The sequence below is a fragment of the Kogia breviceps genome, chromosome 4 (assembly GCF_026419965.1).
Source record: "Kogia breviceps isolate mKogBre1 chromosome 4, mKogBre1 haplotype 1, whole genome shotgun sequence".
NCBI lineage: Eukaryota > Metazoa > Chordata > Mammalia > Artiodactyla > Physeteridae > Kogia > Kogia breviceps.
This window is the reverse complement of record NC_081313.1, coordinates 172,459,587-172,481,840: the sequence shown is the minus strand read 5'-3', so window position 1 is coordinate 172,481,840 and position 22,254 is coordinate 172,459,587. Positions and strand designations below refer to the sequence as shown.

The 22,254-nt window shown below is 39.5% G+C and overlaps 1 protein-coding gene and 1 pseudogene across 1 annotated transcript; one reads left to right on the top strand and one right to left on the bottom strand.

The window, feature by feature from the left end:
* Nucleotides 1-2,615: 2,615 nt before the first annotated feature.
* LOC131755829 (ETS domain-containing protein Elk-4 pseudogene) lies at nt 2,616-4,096 on the bottom strand (annotated as a pseudogene).
* Nucleotides 4,097-9,917: 5,821 nt separating this feature from the next.
* On the top strand, nt 9,918-22,199 carry LOC131755828 (zinc finger protein 709-like). The gene is made up of 4 exons (XM_067032595.1): nt 9,918-10,062; nt 19,594-19,720; nt 20,097-20,157; nt 20,753-22,199. The coding sequence occupies exons 1-4, from the start codon at nt 10,060-10,062 to the stop codon at nt 21,807-21,809; spliced, it is 1,248 nt and encodes a 415-aa protein (XP_066888696.1). The 5' UTR covers nt 9,918-10,059; the 3' UTR covers nt 21,810-22,199.
* Nucleotides 22,200-22,254: the final 55 nt, after the last annotated feature.

Sequence of the window (22,254 nt, the reverse complement as noted above, 5' to 3'; positions counted from 1 at the left end):
CTCAAATTAGCAGAAATCCAGTGTCCAAGGATACCCTTTAAGAAAGATTCCTAGTAAACACAACATGTTTATGAACTTTTAAAACAACTTTTTCATACTGAATGTTTTCTGGAACATTAGGCTTGGATTACTTTCCATCAAGCTATCTAATGTTACTTACATTTATATTTCTTCTCCATGGGAGTTTTCACATCTAAGGATGTGGGCCAATTGAAGTCTTTCTGAGGCTGTTTAAAAACAAGATGTTTTATCTAGTGAATCCTTTCATCCTTTCCTAAAGTCCAGAGATCAAAGAAGCCTTTCCCACATTCTTCAAGTTATACGGTTTCTACACAGTGTGCAGTCTCATGTGTCTTTGAATACTTGAGAGACAAGTGAAGGATTTCCCATATTCCTGACATTGATAGGGTTTCTATCCAGTGTGAATTCTTTTTTTTTTAAGATTTACTTATTATTTTATTTATTTATTTTTGGCTGCATGGGATCTTTGTTGAGGCATGCAGGATCTTTCACTGTGGTTTGCAGGCTTCTCTCTAGTTGTGGCATGTGGCTTTTTCTCTTCTCTAGTTGTGGCATGCAGGCTCCAGGGTGCGTGGGCTATGTAGCTGTGGCACACGGGTTCCAGAGCGCATGGGCTCTGTAGTTTGTGGCACGCCGGCTCTCTAGTTTGAGGCACATGAGCTCAGTAATTGTGGCACGCAGGTTTAGTTGCCCTGCGGCATGTGAGATCTTAGTTCCCTGACCAGGGCTCAAACCCATATCCCCTGCATTGGCAGATGGATTCTTAACCACTGCGCCACCAGGGAAGCCTGTGAAATAAAAATTCTTAACAACTGGAATGTAACACTGGATTTTTTTTTTCCCCTGAAATTTACCCTTCTTGCCTCTTTGGAAATATTTTATACAGTCTTTCAAGCTCTATTAATTAAGTACATTTTACACTATTGAAAAAAGAAATTTAAATAAGTGAGTAAATCTTGAAGGGTACTAACCCAGAGATGGGCAGTGGTCACAGGTTAGCTCGTCCAGAAAAGTTTGAAAAAAAAAAAAAAACCTCCACAAAATGACTTCCCATAGGATGTCTCTTCCAAGAAAAAAAAAATTGGAAGAAGGGATTTCATACACCTACTTCCAAGTGGTTATTCTCGGCTTTCCGCTCGTGTAAAACATCCACAAATCGCCCCCCTCCCCAGTGCAATCCACGACTCTGCGCAAATAGGATAAACAATGAAAATACTGGGTGTGTTTAAAATACACCACGGGAGACGAATAGTTGTTAGATGATGTGAATCGGAGAGGGGAAACTGACTTTGGGAAGGCGGGGAGCGCTCTGGAAATTTCATGAGTGCTTGCCAGCCCTACTAAGAGCTATTCTGCGGGTCAGTTCCATGCCTGGCCACACAGCCTTACACCAAGCCCTTGATCCCTGGAGGACATAAGACCCTCTTCTTCCAGGCAGGACTGGCCTGGGCCATCCTCTTATCACAGGCAATCCCAGGCCAGGGAAAAGTTCTGTCTAGCCCCAGTTGGAGAATAAAAGGACATCCACGCCTGTGCGGAGCATCGCCCCACCCACCTGCCTCAGCGGCCTCCCGCTTGGACAGATTCCCAATACCCCGCCCCCTCGTACCTGAGTGACAACCTGCGAGAGGAAGCCTGACTCAGCAGAATCACTTAGCGCCGCTGGGATGGACTCTGGCCCCGCCTGGCACTTAAGGTTTGTAACAGAACTTTTCCCTGGCCTGGGATTGCCTGGCATGGAACTGTGCTTCTTGTGAAGAAAGGCAGACACTTAGATGTGAACTCACCGTTTGTAATAAAGAGGTTGGCTCCAGTTTCATCTTTGCGTCTTGACAGCGCTGAGCCTTCCACCAATCCCTCCCCATCCCCTAGGTACTTAAGCTAAAGAATCCCAGAGCACTTGGCTCTGGTAGGAGGTCTGAATCACTCAGCCCTAGCTGGGTGCCAGGACAAATCTCAGTCAAACCGCAAGCTGTGAGGTGTGTGCATTAACTTCTCAGCTGTACATTTTACCCTAGAAGGAAATTTATCTTAGATCAGTGTTCCCTGTGTGCCTAGAAAACCTTGAAATGTCAGCATTCAAGGCAATTGTATTCCTATTTCCACTGATAGAAGAAAAACAATAAGTTGTACTGAAAATTGGAAAATACCTTAAAAGTCTTCCTGCCTCCCCTCAGGTTTATTGAAGTATAACTAACTAATAAAACTGCATTTAAAGATTAAAACATGGGCTTCCCTGGTGGCGCAGTGGTTGAGAGTCCGCCTGCCAATGCAGGGGACTCGGGTTCGTGCCCCGGTCCGGGAAGATCCCACATGCCGCGGAGCGGCTGGGCCCGTGAGCCATGGCCGCTGAGCCTGCGCGTCCGGAGCCTGTGCTCCGCAACGGGAGAGGCCACAACAGTGAGAGGCCCGCATACCAAAAAAAAATAAATAAATAAAGATTAAAACATGATGATCTGATACACTTATATTGTATTGTATAATTGAAATTTATGAAGAGAGTGGATCTTTTTTTTTTAAGGGAACCCTAAAAAAAGCATTTTAATGGGGAATGGCAGAGATCACAGTAGACTATTATCATCATTGTGGAAGTATCAATCGCACACTTTAAATATCTTCATGTTCAATGTGTCTCTGTTTATTCCTTGTTTCTCCCATTCCACAAGTGCATAGGTTGTTTTCTGTAGATCTGTGGAAAATGGGCCAGGGGTGGAAGGTCCATACAGGCTAGACAGAGTGAAGAGCCCATGACTGTTCAGCACAGAAGGAAACTGAAAAAGTGTGTTAGTACCTTGCAGTCTGACTGGACTTAGGGGAGCAACAGGGCTGAGAGTACTCCAAATGTGGATACCGGAGACCAAGGGACTCAGAGTCAAGAAGGGTGTCTGTGAAAATAATGCTAGCGTAATAATCAGTGGGCTTGGATCACAGCCTGTGATCATGATGCTAGCTCTAACCCTTTGGGTTTCTTGGACCTTGATGAATTATTTGTTTTGTCTTTTTCTGGCAAAGCTGAATCCTGGTCTTTAGGCTCCATGTCTGCGTCGATGTCTGGGTCCATGTCTGGGTTGGAACTCAGTGGGCGTGAAGGTGTTCTAGGAGGTTCCTGAAAAGGGCAAATGGACGAAATAGGTGTGGTGGTAAAAGCGGCATTTGCACTGGATACAGAAACTGGTGCTTCTCGCGAAGGCAGTTTGGGGGAAGACCAAGTCTCCAGCGCTTGGGTAGTTTCTTTGGAAGATGGAGAAATACTTGGGTGAGTTGAACTGGTGGCAGCAAGAAGTTCAACTGGTGGCTTTTTGGAAGATGATAGGTAACAGATGGTGTTGGCTCCTGAAGGGAATTTTTCTCTGCCAGTTTCTCAGCTGGATTCTCAACCTTTATAGATTAGAAAAGCTTCCTATTGGAGGAGTTCAAAGATCTGAGGGCAAATGAAGAATATAAGCCAGAGTATCTGTAGTCACTGCAACTAGGGGTCTTGGCACCAGGCTGCGGTGGCTTCTTTTTCCCCCCATTCTCCTCATCTTTGGATCTCTCGCTGCTGACTTCACTGATGCGTAAAGCTTCAGTCTCCCTCAATCCTGCCCATTGGCATAGGAACCGTGTTCAGAATCTCTGGGTGTGAGACAAACTTGTACACAAACTTCTGACCCCTCACGTTTTCAATGATATTCTTCATATAATAGTATCTGAGGGATCGGCTGTGTTTGTCATAATTCATATTAGGCTTGTTCTTTTGAATCCCTCAGAGACGAGCCACCTCTTCTGCCTGCACAAGCTTGAACTGCCCATCATTAGAGGTCCGGCAGATCATGTGATCGTTCTGAGGCTCCTTTAGGAGCTGAAGGAGGAACTGCCACAGGGTGACGGCATTGTTAAGAGCAATGAACGAGGCCACTTGCGGGGCTGCCTCAGGGTCTCTGCCTCAAACATGATGCTTCTCTCCACCGGCCACCTCCTCACGCTGGAAACTCGAGGACAGCACCGCGGCCACCGTGACCCCTGTGGCGGAGCCAGAGAAGGTGGCGGCAGCCAAGCCATTCGTTGCAGCAGCCGGGCCTGCCAGTCGCTCCATGCCTGCTAAGAGAGTGGATCTTAAGCATTCCGACCACACAAACAAAAATAAAGATAATTGGGACTTCCCGGGTGGTCCAGTGGTAAAACTTCGCACTCCCAACGCAGCGGCCCGGCTTCCATCCCTGGTCAGGGAAATAGATACCACATGCCTCAACTAAGAGTTTGTATTCCGTAACTAAAAGAGCCCGCATGCTGCAAGGAAGATGGAAAATCCCACATGCTACAACTAAGACCCAGCACAGCGAAATAAATAAATTAAAAAAAAAAAAAAAAAAAAAAAAAACTAAGCGAAGTGATGGGTATTAATTAACCTGGAAATTCTTATACTCCCAGGAGACTTCATTGCAAAACTCTTCCATTGCAAAACACTTCATGCATTGATTTATTTGAACAACTTTATTGAAATGTATGGCACATACTGTGGAAGGCACCCATTAAGTATACATTTTCATACTTTTAGTGTATTTGTAGATACATGCATTCATCACCACAGTCAATTTTTGAAGATTTTCTCACTTCAAAAAGAAACTCTTCTACTCTTTAGCTGTCACCGCTAATCTTCCCATCTTCCTCCTCCTATCCCCAGCCTTAGAAAACCACTAATCTGCTTTCTTTTTCTCCATCCTGGTCTTTCATATGAAAATAATTCTATAGTATATGGTCTTTTGATTGACTCAGCATGAGTTTTTTCAAGGAAAAATTATAAATCAATATTTCCTTCATTTTACATCAGAATAACATTTTACTGATTGGGTAAAACACATTGTTTACCTATTCATCTGTTAATGGAACTTTAGATGTTTCTACCTTTTGGCTACTATGAATCACATTACTCTAAAATTCATGTATAAGTTTTGGACAAATATGTATTTTCATATTCTTGGGCATATACCTAGGAGTGGGATTGATGGGTCATATGATAACTCTAGGTTTAATATTTGAGGAACTCCCAGAACTTTTTCCAGAGTGGCTTCACTATTTTGTCTTCATTCGAACCTGTATGAGAGTTCAAATTTCTCCATCTATCCTGGATAAAACTTATTACCTCACTTTTTGATTTTAGCCATCCTAGTTTTTGTGACATGGAATCTCATTGTGGTTTTGATTTGTATCTCCTTGATGACTAATAATGGCCAGAATCTTTTCATATGCCCTTGATCATTTGTATATTTTACTTGGAAAAATGTGACTTCAGATGCTTGTCACATTTAATATTGAGTTAATTGACTTTTTATAACTAACTTATAAGAAGTCTCTAGATATTTTCAATATAAGTTCTTTTTTAAATATATGATTTGAAAATTTTTCTTCCATTCTAAGGGTTGTGTTCACTGTCTTGCCTTAAAAGTTTACTTTTAATTTTGATAATATACACATACCATAAAATTTACATTTTCACCATTTTAAGTGTATAGTTCAGTAGTATGAAATACATTGACATTGGGAAACCAATCTGCAGAACTATTTTCATCTTTCAAAACCAAACTCTATACCCATGTTGACATAAACAAATAGGATGCCAATTATTTCTCCAGCAAAATATTTGTTTATCCAGGATTAGCAAAGAATTGTAATTTGGGGTCAGCAACCTTGGCATGCAAGTTCCCCTGCAGCAAGGAGAGGAGCATTCTTTTAAAGAAGGGAAAAGGAAATTGGGAGGGCTATAGTAAGCAAAGAGTTTTGCACAGCAAAGAAACCATAAACAAAACAAAAAGACAATCCACAGAATGGGAGGAAATATTTGCAAATGATGTGACTGAAAAGGAATTAATCTCCAACAAACAGCTCAATATTAAAAAAACAAACAACCCAATCAAAAAATGGGCAGAAGACCTAAATAGACAATTCTCCAAAGAAGACATACAGATGGCCAAGAGACACATGAAAAAATGCTTAACATTGCTAATTATTAGAGAAATGCAAATCAAAACTACAGTGAGATATCACCTCACACCAGTCAGAATGGTCACCATCAGAACGTCTACAGACAATAAATGATGGATGACAGATGAATGGATAAAAAGAAGTGGTACATATATACAATGGAATATTACTCAGCCATTAAAAAGAATGAAATAATGCCATTTGTAGCAACACGGATGGACCTAGATGTCATACTGAGTGAAGTAAGTCAGAGAAAGACAAATATCGTATGATATCACTTATATGTGGAATCTAAAAAAAAAAAAGATACAAATGAACTTATTTACAAAACAGAAACAGAATCACAAACTTAGAGAACAAACTTATGGTTACCAGAGGGGAGATGGGGAGGGATACTTTGGGAGTTTGGGATTTACACGTACACACTACTATATTTAAAAAGGATAACCAGGAACTTCCCTGGTGGTCCAGTGGCTAAGACTCCACACTCCCAGTGCAAGAAGCCTGGGTTTGATCCCTGGTTAGGGAACTAGATCCCACATGCCGCAACTAAGGGTTCACACGCCGCACCTAAAACTTCCTCATGCCAGAACTGAAGATCCCACATACCACAACTAAGACTGGGCACAGACAAATAAATAAATAAATATTTGAAAAATAAATAAAATGGATGACCAACAAAGACCTACTGTATAGCACAGGGAACTCTGCTCAATATTATGTAACAGCCTAAATGGGAAAAGAATTTGAAAAAATAAATAAATAATTCACAAGGTGCTTTAAGCTCTCCCTTATGAGAGTATTCCATCATTAGAGAAAAAAACAAACAAAAACAAAAAAACAATAAATGATGGAGAGGGTGGGGAGAAAAGGGGTTGTTGGTGGGAATGTAAATAGCTGTACCTGTTATGGAAAACAGTATGTATGGAGGTTCCTTAAAAAACTAAAAACATAGCTATGATATGGTCCAGCAATCGCACTCCTGGGCATATATCCAGAGAAAACCATGGTTTGAAAGGATACATTCACCCCATTGGTCACTGCAGTGCTGTTTACAATAGCCATGACATGGAAGCAACCTAAAAGTCCATCGACAGGTGAATGGATACAGAAGATGTGGTACATATATACAATGGAGAAAAACATTCTACTTTTTGTCTCTAGGAATTTAGCTACAGTAGGTGCCTCATATCAATGGAATTATACAGTGTTTGAGCTTTTTTGTCAGGCTAATTTCAGCTAGCATAATGTCCTAAGGTTCATCTATGTTGTAGCAAGAGTAAAATTTGCTTTCTTTTTAAAGCTAAATAATACTCTGATGTATGTATGCACCGTATTTTTTTTGTCTATTCAACTGTTGATGGACACTTGAGTTGCTTCCACCTATGGCTACTATGAATAATGTGATATGAACATATATATCTGTTTCGACATATCTGTTTGAGTCACTGCTTTCAATTCTACTTCAATTGACAGAAGTAGGATTGCTAGGTCAGATAGTGACTCAGTTTGCAATTTTTTAAAAAAATTATTTATTTATTCATTTATTTATTTTTGGCTGTGTTGGGTCTTTGTTTCTGTGCGAGGGTTTTCTCTAGTTGCGGCGAGTGGGGGCCACTCTTCATGGTGGTGCGCGGGCCTCTCAATATCTCGGCCTCTCTTGTTGTGGAGCACAGGCTCCAGACGCGCAGGTTCAGTAGTTGTGGCTCACGGGCCCAGCTGCTCCACGGCATGTGGGATTTTCCCAGACCAGGGCTCGAACCTGTGTCCCCTGCATTGGCAGGCAGATTCTCAACCACTGTGCCACCAGGGAAGCCCCTCAGTTTGCAATTTTTTGAGGAATTGCCTTTTTTTTTTCATAACATCAATACAATTTTATATTCCAAGCAATATCACATAAGGATTCCAAAAGATATTTCCACTTTCTTGATAGTTTCCTTTGAAGCACAAAATTATTAATTGTCCAAATTATCTAAAAGAATGAAGTTAGAACACACCCTAGCACCATACATAAAAATAAACTCAAAATGGATTAAAGACCTAAAGGTAAGGCCGGATACTGTAAAACTCATAGGCAGAACACTTTTTGACATAAATCTCAGCAAGAGCTCTTTTGATCCACCTCCTAGAGTAATGAAAATAAAAACAAAAATAAACAAATGGCATCTAGTTAAACTTAAAAGTTTTGCACAGCAAAGGAAACCATAAACAAACACAAAATATAACCCTCAGAATGGGAGAAAAGATTTGCAAACGAAGTAACCAACAAGGGATTAATATCCCAAATATACAAACAGCACATATAGCTCAATATCAAAAAAACAAACAACTCAATCAAAAAATGGGAGGAAGATCTAAATAGACATTTCTCCAAAGAAGACATACAGTTGGCCAAAAGGCACATGAAAAGATGCTCAACATTACTAATTATTAGAGAAATGCAAATTAAAACTACAAGGAGGTATCACATCACATGGGTTAGAATGCCCATCATCAAAAAATCTACAAACAGTAAATGCTGGAGAGGGTGTGAAGAAAAGGGAACACCCCCTACACTGTTGGTGAGAATGTAAATTGATACAGCCACTATGGAGAACAGTATGGAAGTTCCTTAAAAATCTAAAAATAGAACTACCATATGACCCACCAATTCCATTCCTAGGCATATATCCAGAGAAAACCATAATTCAAAAAGATACATGCACCCCAATGTTCATTGCAGCATTATTTACATTTACAATAGCCAGGACTTGAAAGAAACCTAAATGCCATCAACAGAGGAATAGATAAAGAAGATATGGTACATAAATACAGTGGAATATTACTTAGCCATACAAAAGAACAAAATAATGCCATTTGCAGTGACATGGATGGACTTGGAGATTGTCATGCTGAGTGCTGTGGGTCAGACAGAGAAGGTTGGATGCCATGTGATGTTGCTTATATACAGAGTCTAGAAAGGGGGTGCAAATGAACTTGTTTGCAGGACAGAGGTAGAGTTGAGGATGTAGAAAGCAAACTTGTGGTTACCAGGGGATAAATAGGGAGGGATAAATTGGGAGGTTGGGATTGACATGTACACACTACTATATGTAGAATGGATAACTGATGGGGACCTGCTGTGTAGTGTGGGGAACTCTACTCAATACTCTGCCATGGCCTATATAGGAGGGGAATCTAAGAAAAGAGTTGGTGTATGTATATGTGTGGCTGATTCACCTTGCTGTGCACCTGAGGCTACTACAGCATTGTGGATCAGCTATAGTCCAATAAAAAGTAGTAATTTATTTATTTATAAAATTTCCTACCAGTGTGAAATGTACAACTGAGAAGTTAATGAACACACATCATAGCCTGTGGTTTAACTGAGATTTGTCCTGGCACCCAGCTAGGATGACATTCAAATTTCCTACCAGAGCCAAGTGCTCTGGGATTCTTTAGCTTAAGTACTAACAAGTGGGAATGGGGCAGGGATTGGTGGAAGGCCCAGGGCTGTCAAGGACGAAAGATGAAAATGGAGTCAACCCCTTTATTACAGATGGTGAATTCACATTTAAGTGTCTGCGTTTCTTAACAAGAAGCACAGTTCCATGCCTGGCCACACAGCCTTACACCAAGCCCTTGACCCCTGGAGGACATAAGACCCTCTTGTTCCAGGCAGGACTGGCCTGGGCCATCTTCTTATCTGTACTTGCTGCATCTTGAAACAGAATCAGGAATCCCAGTGCAGGAGGAGCTGCGGAAGACATCTGAGACAATCCCAGGCCAGGAAATGTTGTTTTACCAAGCAAACGTGCCAGGCGGGGACAGTTCCCACCCCACCTCCCACAGGTTGTCACTCAGGCACTAGGGGGCGAGGTATTGAGATCTGTCCAACCAGGCGGCCGCTGAGGTAGGTGGGCGGGGCGGTCCCCCGCTAAGTCGTGGACTTCCTTAGTTTCTCCTACAGCGAAGGGGGTCGTGTGTCTTTCCCGGTTCAGTAACCTGTTTACTCTCACGTACCTTCTGTTGCCCTGTGTTCTTCACTAGTCCTTGGAGTCGTTAGGAGGGACTCAGATAGACCCAGGAAACCTCGAAATGGTGAGTGTGCTGAGCCGGGCTGTGGACGCTGCGAAGGGACTGGTCGCAACCGGCCGAAACCGGCCATCTTTTGACCCGGTCACCTCGCGGTCAACTCCGGAGTCTGCGGATACTCGGGGGTCTGGGGCGCTGCTCGGACCTCAGTCCCCTCTGGGTCTCAGTGGCGGGGTTGGCCCGGCAGCTCGGACCCCAGGCGTCCTGTCCGGTCACTTCGCTGCAGGAACTTTGGCCCCGGAGCCTCACCCGGCTGCTCTGCGTCCGCAGCCCCTCTTCTTCCCCCCAGATTGTGTGGTGACCTCAGGCACAGTCTTCAGGTGACAGTCGGGACTTGTTCTCCAGGGTTCGGTCGTGGGATTAGCTGTGGTCTGAGGGGTCTCAGCCTTTCCTTTCTGCCTCAGGGGGTACCCGTTTTGATAGGGATAGAATAGGATAGTTACACTGGCAGTTGTAGAAGTCCCCAGTAGGGGATTGTAAATAGAGAGGGAAAGCTAGGGAACTTTGGGAGACCACTGTAACTTATTGATCGCTCAAGAAAGCTATCGGAAATGTGGAACCAGGCAGGCTTCCTTAAGTATAAAGCCATAAATAAAAGCATGAGATATGCCCCAGGTCATTAAGTGAAAGAAAAAATGAGGCCTGCATTCTGCTGGTCGAGTTCAGCAAGATAATGATCCTTAACACCAAGGACAGGAATTTAAGGGAAAGGTGACATTCCAAAGTAGGAGACCCTTATTATATGGAGACCTGAGATGATTCAACATACTTTAGTGTATGTTACCACCCTTCTCCTGATTTGAATAAGCTCTATGACAGTCCTAGTTTGACCTCATAGGGTCAGACACTCTCCTGTTCCATACGAAGGAGGAGCTAGTGACCTAAGCCTGACGTCTACTCGAAGAATGAGGAAGAAGGCAGTCTTTTATCCCTTCTCCACTTTCCTTTGACTATAAAAATATAGCCCACTTAATCCTCAGGGCAGAGCCTCCCTGCCTGCTTGCGTCTCTTGCAAGCGTCCTATATTAATAAATCTACATCTTGCCTATCTCTTTGCCTCTTGCTGAATTCCTTCTGCGCTGTGACACAAAGAACCCGAGCCTCAGTAAGTCCAACACTAGGTGAGTGATTCTAATTAAAAGACCATAGGTTCAAGTCCCAATCTGGGTTTAGGCAGGGTTTGAGTCCCGGCACGTGGGTTCAAGTCCCATCTGACTGACACGGTTTCATTTTTTCTCTGAGTTTTCCAAATGTTTGGGAAGCAGAATTTCAAAGATCTTAGCCCCCCAGCGGAGCTCTGTATAGGGCTGGCAATAAATCATTAAATTTCCAGATTGCTCCCCTCATTCCCAAAGTCAGTTTCGCCTCTCCGATTCAAATTACCTAGTCTCCGCAGTGCATTTCAAACAAATATTTTAATTGTTTATCCTATTTCCGTAGCGACGTGGATGGTATTTGGGGGGGGGGCGGGGGGTGGTCTGTGGATATTTTACATGAGCAGAAGCCGACAATGACCACTTGGAAGTAGGTTGTATGAAGTACTTTCTTCTCCTGATTTTTACTGGGAACAGATATCCTATAGGAAGTCCTTTCGTGGAGGTTTTTTTTTTTTTTTTAACTTTTATGGATGATCTACCCTGCCCATCCCTAGGTTAGTCCCCTTCAAAAGATTTACTCACTTATTTAAGTTTCTTTCTTCAATAGTGTAAAATAGAGCTTCAAAGGCCATATAAAATATTTCCAAAGAGGTAAGAGAGGTCAATTTCAGGGGAAAAAAAAATCCAGTATTACATTCCATTTGTTAAGAATTTTTGGCTTTTTTTCAATCCCTGAGGGAGTGTGGTTAAGTTTTTGTGACCTCTCCTTTACTTTTGGTGGATTTCAAATGAAGTTCCAAGATTTAGACTTGTAGAAAAGAAGTATTCAAGCATGATTAATTATGTAGTAAATGAAATTGCCTTGGAAGTAATTGATTGACATTTTTTTCTGAAAAGGAATAGATATTTGGGGTTTCCTGGTGAACTAGTAGAAGTGGCTTATAATTTTCTTCTCTCATTGCCACATAAACACTGGATTTGAGTGATTTTGCTGAATTATTCAAACAGGGTTGGTGTATTTAAAATATCAGTGGTGGTGGAGAGCACCTATAGTTGGGAGCAGAGCCTGAGGTCAGTGTCTTCAGGCTAAGGCCCCCTTTGAGCCTGGGAGGGGAAGTACTTGAAGGCCCTCCTATACTTGAAATCATACAGTATATAGCTTTGCCAGATTGGCTTCTTTCTGGTAGCAATATACTTTTGAGCTTTCCTTCATGTGTTTTCATAGCTTGATACTTTATTCCTTTTTATTAGTGAACACTGTTTCATCATATGGATATACCACTGATTATTTGACTCTTGCAAGATATCTTGCTTACCTGTTGACTCATGCCAGTTATGAATAAGCCCCTACAGGTATTTGTGTATGAGTTTTGTGTGAATATAAGAGTTGATCTCATTTGGACAAATAACGTGGAGTGTGATTGCTGGGTCTTAATATACACACTAAGAGTATATTTTGTTTTGAAAGAAACCTCCTGTCTTCCTTTGTAGGGGTACCAAGTTCCATTTTCCTCAGCAATGAATGAGGATTATGTTCACATCCAGTTGGTGTTTTGCATTTTAGTCATTAAATAGGTGTGTAGTGATAGCTTGTTTTATTTGCAATTTCCCACTGACATTTGACATTGAGCATGTTTTCATATTTCCTATTTCCCTTCTATATATTATTTTTGTGGAGCTGTTTGTTCAGATCTTTTGCCCATTTTCAATTGGATTATTTATCTTCTTACTGTTGAGTTTTAATAGTTCCTGGATATTTTGAACACCAGTTATTTATCACATAAGTGTTTTGCAAATATTAATATTTTTTCATATCCTGTGACTTGGCTTTTCATTCCCTTAACACTGTCTTCCTGAGCGGAGATGTTTTTTATTTTAATGAAGTGAAATTATCCTTTTTTTCTTTTACAGACCTTGTGTTTGTTGTCATATTTGAAAATTTATCACCAAACCCAAAGTGACCTAGATTTGCTTCTATGATATTTTTGAGGAGTTTATTACTTTTGCATTTTACATTTAGATCTGTGATATGTTTTGAGGTTATTTTTGTAAAACGTGTAAGTCCTGTGTTTATATTTGCTTTGTTTGTGTGTGTGTTTGTTTGTGAATATCCATTATTTACAGCACTATTTGTTTAAAAGATTTTCTTTTCATTTGAATTGCCTTTCCTTCTTTGTCCAAGTTCACTGTGGGTCTACAGGAAAACAATTGATTATCTTTCAATCTTGAGATATGTCTTCTTTTTTAAAAAAATAAATTTATTTATTTGGCTGCTTTGGGTTTTCGTTGCTGCACATGGGCTTCTCCCTAGTTGTGGAGAGCGGGGGCTACTCTTCATTGTGGTGCATGGCCTTCTCATTGCGGTGACTTCTCTTGTTGTGGAGCATGGGCTCTAGACGTGCAGGTTTCAGTAGTTGTGGCACGCTGGCTCAGTAGTTGTGTCTCATGGGCTCTAGAGCACAGGCTCAGTTGTGACACATGGGTTTAGCTGCTCCATGACATGTGGGATCTTCCCAGACCAGGGCTCAAACCCATGTCCCCTGCATTGGCAGGTAGCTTCTTAACCACTGCGCCACCAGGGAAGCCCAGGATATGCCTTCTTAAATCCAAGAGTTATCTGTTGTTGGAGAATCTTTAAGATGTTTCACAGAGATAATTATTTCCTAGAGACCAAATATATGAATTTACCTATAGGATACATGAATATGTTCTTTTTCAGCAAGTAGAAGTTCCCTCTATTACTTGTTTGTGATTAAAAATGGATGCTTTATTTTACCAAATCCTTTGAAATTTTCATTTCCCCCTTTGTTCTTTTCTGATACTTCCTTTTACTCTGTCTTCCCTTACAGGCATATTGATTAGATGTTTATCAGTGTTATTAATCTTGTCAAAGAACTAGCTTAAAAGTTTTTTTCTCCTTCAATTACCACAATTACATTAATTTCCTTTCTGATTTTTATAATTTTATTTTGCTTACTTTGTGATTATATGGTCTTCTCTTTATTGTTTCTTAAGGTAGATGCTTGTGTTGTTGTTTACAGACCTTTGTTTTTTCCCAGTTGATGATGGCATAAATTTCTCTATAGGCACTGCTTTTGCTGCATGCCACAATTTAGCTCAAAACAAATCTTAATTTCTCTTGAGACTTCTTCTTTGATCCCACATATTATTTAGAAATATGTTGTTGAATCTCTGTGTGTTAGGGGTTTTTTCCAAATCTCTTGCTTGCATTGATTGCTAGATGAATGCCTTTGAGTTCTAGCAGCATTGTTTGTATGATTTTTTCTTCTTTCAGATTTGTTAAGGTATGCTTTATGTCCCAGAAAGTGTTCTGTCTGGTTGAATGTTTCATATGAATTTTAGAAGAATGTGTATTCTGCTCTTGTTGCATGAATTGTTCTTTAGATTACAATTACACTTAGTTATTTCATAGTACTCTTCAAAGCAAGTCTGTCCTTCCTGATTTTTGGCCTGCTGTTATATACAGCTTATGATAAGGGGGTGTTGATGTATGACTATAACAATGGATTTATGTATTCCTCCCTGCATTCTTCATGTCTTGCCTTATGTATTTTGCCACTTTGTTGCTATGTATGTACACATGAAGGATTGTTATGCCTTCTTGCAGAATGGACCTTTTTGTCATTATGTAAAGTCCTTTCTACCCCTGAGTTTTCCTTGGTCTGAAATCTGCATTGTCTAAAATTCATATACGAGTGCCAGAATTCTTTTGGTTAGTTTTGGCATGGTGTATTTATCTCCATTGCTTTATTTCTCATCTACCAGTGCCTTCGTATTTAAAATGAGTTGTTGGTAGACTACATATAATTGTAATTTTAAAAATCACATATTACGATATCAGAAAGGGAAAGTTAAAAAAAAAAACAAAACAGCATGCACCAAAAAAAATAAAATACTTTGGAATAAACCTGACCAAGGAGGTGAAAGAGATATGTTGAGCACCATAAAACATTGATAAAGGAAATTGAACTGAATCAAAAAATGGAAAGCTGGGCTTGCCTGGTGGTGCAATGGTTAAGAATCCACCTGCCAATGCAGGGGACACGGGTTCAAGCCCTGGTCCGGGAAGATCCCACATGCCATGGAGCAACTTAGCCCGTGAGCCACAACAACTGAGCCTGCACTCTAGAGCCTGCATGCCTAGAGACCATGCTCTGCAACAAGAGAAGCAACCGCACTGAGAAGCCTGCACACCACAACAAAGAGTAGCCCCCGCTCAACACAACTAAAGAAAGCTCACGTGCAGCAATGAAGACCCAACACAGCCCTAAATAAATTTATTTTTAAAAAAAATGGAAAGCTAACCCATATGCTTGGATTGGAGGAATTATTTTTGTTAAAATGGCCATAGTGCCCAAAGCAATCTACAGATTTAATGTGATTCCTATCAAATTACTCAGGACATTTTTCACAGAACTAGAACAAATAATCCTAAAAGGTATATGGAACTGTAAAAGACCCAGAATTGCCAAAGCAATTCTGAGGAAAAATAAAAAAGCTAAAGGCATAACCCTCCCAGATTTCAGACAATAATACAAAGTTAAAGTTGTCAAAACAGTGTGATACTGCCACAAAAACAGAAATATAGAATCAATGGAACAGAATAGAGAGGCCAGAAATAGACCCACACACCAATGGTCAATTAATCTTTGACAAAGGAGACAAGAATATACAATGGGGAAAAGACAGTCTCTTCAGCAAGTGGTGTTGGGAAATTTGGACTGCCTCATGTAAATCAGTGAAGTTAGAACACACCCTCACACAATATACAAAAATATACTTGAAATGGCCTAAAGACTTAAATGTAAGACATGACATCATAAAATTCATAGAAGAGAACATAGACAAAACATTCTCTGATGTAAATTATACCAATGTTTTCTCAGGTCAGTCTCCCAAGGCAATAGAAATAAAAGTAAAAATAAACAAACGGGTCCCAATCAACATATAAGCTTTTGCACAGCAAAGGAAACCATAAACAAAATGAAAACACAACCTACATACTAGGAGAAAATATTTGTCAATGATGCAACCAACAGGGGCTTAATTTCTAAAATATACAAACAGCGCATACTATCCAATAACAAAAAACAGACAACCCAATAAAAAATGGGCAGAATACCTAAATAGACATATCTCCAAAGAAGACATACATATGGCCAATAGGCACATGAAAAGATGTTCAACACTGCTGATTGTTAGAGAAATGCAAATCAAAACTGCAGTGAGGTACCCCCCTCACGTTGGTTAGAATGGCTATCATTAAAAGTCTGAAAATAACAAATGCTGGAGAGGGTGTGGAGAAAACGGAACTTTTTTATACTGTTGGAAGGAATGTAAATTGGTGCATCTACTTTGGAAAACAGTATGGAGGTTCCCCAAAACACTAGAGTTGCCATATCATCCAGCAATCCCAGTCCAATCTCTGGGTATATATCCAGAGAAAACTCTAATTCGAAATGATACAGGCACCCAAATGTTCATAGCAGCACTATTTACAACAACCAAGACATGGAAACAACTTACATGTCCATTGGCAGATGAATGGATAAAGAAGATGTAGTATATATATTCAGTGGAATACTACTCAGCCATTAAAGGTGAAGTAATGCCATTTGCAGCAACATGGATAGATGTACAGATTATCATACTACATGAAGTAAGTCAGATGGAGAAAGAGAAATACCATATGATATCACTTATATGTGATATCTAAAATATGTCACAAATGGACTTATTTTCAAAACAAAAACAGACTCACAGGCATCAAAATGAAAGTTATGGTTACCAAAGGGGAAAGGGGGTGGGGAGGAGATAAATTAGGAGTTTGGAATTAGCAGAAACAAGCTATTATATATAAAATAGCTAAACAACAACAAGGTCCTATTGTATAGCACCGGGTACTGTAAAATCCTATGGAAAACCTTAATGGAAAAGAATATGAAAAAGAATATATATATATATATATATATATATATATATATATATATATATGAATCACTTTTCTGTACACCAGAACCTAACACAACTTTGTAAATCATCTGTACTTCGATAAAAATGAATAAGTAAATCTGATATTACTGTAATTTTCTCTCACTTTTATTGAGACCATTGTTGATTGAGATGGTGACTAGTATAGTTGGATTAATATCTAACACTTTTTACTCTTTCTATTTGTTGCCCTTATTTTTTCATTTGTCTTTTCTCTTTTTTCTACCTTCTCTGGATTTAATTGAGCATTTTCTCTGATTCTTCCTTTTTTCTATTCTTAGCCTATACCTTTGTAAAGAACTTTTTTAGTGGTTGCCCTTGAGTTTTCAGTATACATTTAGAACTAACCCACATCAGTCTGCAACTTAACACAGTACCTCTTCATTGGTTGTTCAGGTACCTCATACCACACTATTCCCATTTCCCCTCCTCTGTCCCTATTGATATGGCTGTCATTTATTTCACTTATCCACAAGGTTATCATTATCAATGTCATTCTTGCTAATATGATTTTAAACAAAGTATCATCTATTATAAAAGAAATATAAAAGATGTTTACCTTTATTTATTCCTCTTTTAATTCCCCTACATAATTTACATTCTTTCTGATGAATTTTAATGTCTTTCAAAGTTGGCATGCTAATGACAAGTTCCATCAATTTTTGTCTCAAAATGGCCTTATTTTTTCTTATTTTTTAAGGATAATTGTGCTTCCTAACAGAATTCTAGGACACTGTTTTTTTTTTTTTGTTTCAAAACTTTAAATATTTCTATCCACTTAGTTCTTTCATATATATGTATATATATAATTTTTTTTTCTGAAGAGAAGTCTAGTTTGATTCTAATCTTTATTTCTCTATACCTAAAGTATACCTCTGACATCTTACAATATATTCTCTTTGCCTTTGTTTTTCTCTCTACTTTAAATATAATATACTTTGGTCTCCATTTTAGGTGTTTTCATTTTTATTGTTCACTGAGCCTCATGGATCTATGGGTGTTGTCTATCATTAATATTAGGAACATCTCAGTGGTCGTTACTTATTTCTGTCTCTCTTTTCCTTCAGTTATTTTCATTATATGTATCTTAAATCTTCTGTTAAAGAAGGTCATGCCAGGGTTCATGGATACTGTGTTCTATCTTTTTTGATCCTTTTTGTCTTTGTGTTAGACTACAGTGAAAGTTTTTTTGGGTACTGGCCTTAAGAACAGAATATTTGGGACATATTTTTAAAAAATCTTTGTTTTCTCTTTCCCAGTTTTAGGACACCAGTTTACCCTTTGAAGTCAGTGCTCTCATGGCTCTGGGAGGACTTGTTTATTTCAAGCTTTTTCATTCTCTTCTTGTGAGATGGAGAATCACAACTTCTAATTTCATAAATCCCAGACTAGATTTTCACTTAGCAGTAGCAATAGTGGCTGCTTGGAAAACTCCTGTTCCTGAAATAGCAGGATGGAGACTTTATGTTCTTTTGGAGGAAGCCAATGATGAAACCCTTACATATTTTATAATCATGGAAAAATTCATCATCAAAGTGTTACGGATTTTGGTGAGCTCGCTTGTAAACTGTAGCTCTTAACATGTGCCTTGAGGGCAGTAAGACCCAGAGTATACTGTTACACTGTGAAGAGAACGAGATTTGGGGGCATGTAATTGCACTGTGTGTTCTAAAATTTGTCTGGAAGCACTTTGAGGCACCTGAGTATAGGGATTTTGTGGTCTAACATATTAATGCTTCTTCCCCATGTCTGAGCTCTAAGTCTGAAGTAACTTACTACCTGCATCAAATTATATGTAGAGAGAAAGGAAAAACAGTGTCTGTGCTAATCATTATACAACTTAAAGGCAGTGTATCTGCAGAAGAATATTTATATTCAGGCAACTGTGTGTGATTGTGATTTCTTCTAAAGGCCTGGAGGACTTTGGGACAGTGTGGCCAGCTGGGCTTTGTTAAAAGTTTGATTTCTATAGGTCACCTGGCCTCTGACGTTAGGTGATAGGACTCGAAAAAAGCTTCCCATTCTTCACTGTGTGTCTATTAAAACCTCATGCAATCTTGATCCTCTGCCTCATGGAGTACTGTAACTTGTGGATCATAAGAATAAGACGAAAGAATTTTTTCAACAGAAATCGTTGTTCTTAAAATGATGTTTCTTTCATTTGTAAAGTATTTCTCATTTTCTGGGCTCTGCCATTATTGTGATATAAGCAATACTGTGACCACAGAAGTTATGTGTAAATAATTTCCATTTGTTCATGATGCTGTTAAATTATTGAGGAAGTGCAGAGAATAAGTTTCTCATGATCAAGTCATAGAATAACTTTGTAAACAACAGAATTGTATGTAACCTTCCTATAAATCGAGTGTGGGTGTCTAGTTCTGTCAGTCTCATGCATCTCAGTGTGCCCCTATTTTGGGTGTTTTAGGACTCATTGGCCTTTGAGGATGTGGCTGTGAACTTCACCCTGGAGGAGTGGATTTTACTGGATTCCTCACAGAGGAAACTCTACAGAGATGTGATGCGGGAAAACTTCCAGAACCTGGTCTCAATAGGTAAGAATGAAAAATTCCCTCCCTTTGTCAATTAGAGAACAAGTGTTTCTTACCTATCAATATTGTTCAAAGATGTGGAATGTGGAAAGGGAAAACTTTGGTAAAGAAACTAGGAGGGGTGGGGATCAAAGGGAAATCCCCAGCGGTGCAGTGGTTAGGACTTGGCACTTTCACCACTGTTGTGGCCCCAGTTCAGTCCCTAGTCGGGAAACTAAGATCCTGTAAGCCGTACTGCACAGCACCCGCCCCCCGAAAAAAAAGAGAAGAAGAAAGAAAGGAAACTAGACATGGTCAGAGCTCATCATGGGCCTAAAATCCAATAATTTTTCTATGATTTCTAATACTTTGGGATCATTTATCTGGTTCTGCATTTCAGAAACAAAACAGGAAGTTCATGACATTGAAGATCAGTACAAAAACCAGGGGAGAAAATTAAGGTGAGTCACACCTGCAATTCAAAGCATTGTCTTGTGAGAATCATGGTATATTCCGAAAATTTTAAAGAAGCCAACAAAAACAAATAGCCCGGTCTTCAAAATTAGTTATTCTCAGAAAATGTCTCCTAAAAAATATTTTCTTAAATGTGATATAAATGTTCTGTGTTTCCAGTATAGTTCATGTGCAGTCAATAAACCCTATATTTGAATATCACTTTTTTTTTTTTGGCGGTACACGGTCCTCTCACTGTTGTGGCCTCTCCCGTTGTGGAGCACAGGCTCCGGGTGCGCAGGCTCAGCAGCCATGGCTCACAGACCTAGTCGCTCTGCGGCATGTGGGATCTTCCCAGACCGGGGCACGAACCCGTGTCCCCTGCATCGGCAGACAGACTGTCAACCACTGCGCCACCAGGGAAGCCCTGAATATCACTTTTTAATAGAAAAGGTGAAGTCCTGTTGCAGAGCATTCAGTTTATTCAACTTCTAACAATTCATACAAGATAGAAAACCTCACTGTTCCTATAAATCATAATAAATACAATAAATGATTTCTTAATAAAGAAGTCATTAATAATCTTCTTCTCATTGTTTACAGAAGTCCTATGGTAGAGAGATTCTCTGAAAGTAAAGGCAGTAGTTTCTGTGGAGAAAACTTCACCCTTATTCCAACTCTCAATCTGAAGATGAAAACTCCTGGTTTAAAACCATGGGAATGCAGTGCATGTGCAAAGGTCTTCATGCATCATTCATCCTTTAATAGACACATGAAATGTCACATTGAAGAGAAACAAAGAGAGTATCAACAGTACCATGAGAAAGTATATAAATGTAAAGAATGTGGGAAAGCATTCATTTCTCCTAGTTCTCTTAGAACACATGAAAGGAGTCACACTAGAGAGAAGCCCTATGAATGTGAACAGTGTGGAAAAATCTTTCGATATCAAAAATCCTTCCGACTACACAAAAGAACTCACACAGGGGAGAAACCCTATGAATGTAAGGAATGTGGGAAAGCCTTCATGTGGGAAACAACTTTTCGAAAACACATGGTAACTCACACAGGAGATTTACCTTATAAATGTCAGAAATGTGAGAAAGCATTCATTTATCCCAGTTGTCTTCGAATACATGAAAGCAGTCACAATGGAGAGAAACCCTATCAATGTAAACAATGTGGAAAAGCCTTTAAAAGTCCTGAAACTATTCAAATACATGAAAGAATTCACAGGGGAGAGAAACTCTATGAATGTAAGCAGTGTGGTAAAGCCTTCAATCATTTCAGTTCGTTACAGCTACACAAAAGACATCACACAGGAGAGACACCGTATGTGTGTAAAACATGTTCTAAAGTATTGAATACTGCCCGGTCTCTTCGAAATCATGAAAGAATCCACACTGGGGAAAAACCCTATGAATGTAAGGAATGTGGGAAAGCCTTCACATGGAAAATAACCCTTCAGAAACACATGATAACACACACTGGAGATGGACCTTATAAATGTAAAGAATGTGAGAGAGTATTCATTAATCCCAGTTCTCTTAAAACACATGAAAGGAGTCACACTGGAGAGAAGCCATATCAATGTGAACAATGTGGTAAAAGTTATAGATATCTAGCAGTTTTGAAAATACATCGAAGGACCCATTCTTGAGAAAAACCCTATAAATGTAAAAATGAAGGGAAAACCTTCACTTCTGCATATGTTCAAGTGCATGAAAGAATTCACACTGGACAGAAACCCTATCAGTGACAGGAATGTGGGAAATCCTTCATTTGCCTCTCAGTTGTTCAAAGACCTGAGACTGCACACTGGACAAAAATCATATAAAATGTGACGAATGTGGGAATACCTTTTCTGATCTTAGTAGTTTATGAAACCATAAAAGGATTTACTAGATAAAACCTTGTTTGTAAACAGCCTGGGAAACACTTCAATTGGTTGATATCATTACACATAAAAACTCCCTTGGAAAAGAAGTATAAATGTAAGTAACATGAGATAACTTGATGGAAAGTAATCTATGCCTGATGTTTCAGGAAACCTTCAATATGAAAGAGTTTTTTAAATTTTTATTTATTATTATTATTTTTTTGCC

Bases quoted from the DNA above. Each gene is read 5' to 3' on its own strand.
- LOC131755828 (XM_067032595.1), top strand. The intron at 19,721-20,096 runs GTAAGAATGAAA...TCTGCATTTCAG, and splicing joins CCAGAACCTGGTCTCAATAG to AAACAAAACAGGAAGTTCAT. The intron at 20,158-20,752 runs GTGAGTCACACC...CATTGTTTACAG, and splicing joins AACCAGGGGAGAAAATTAAG to AAGTCCTATGGTAGAGAGAT.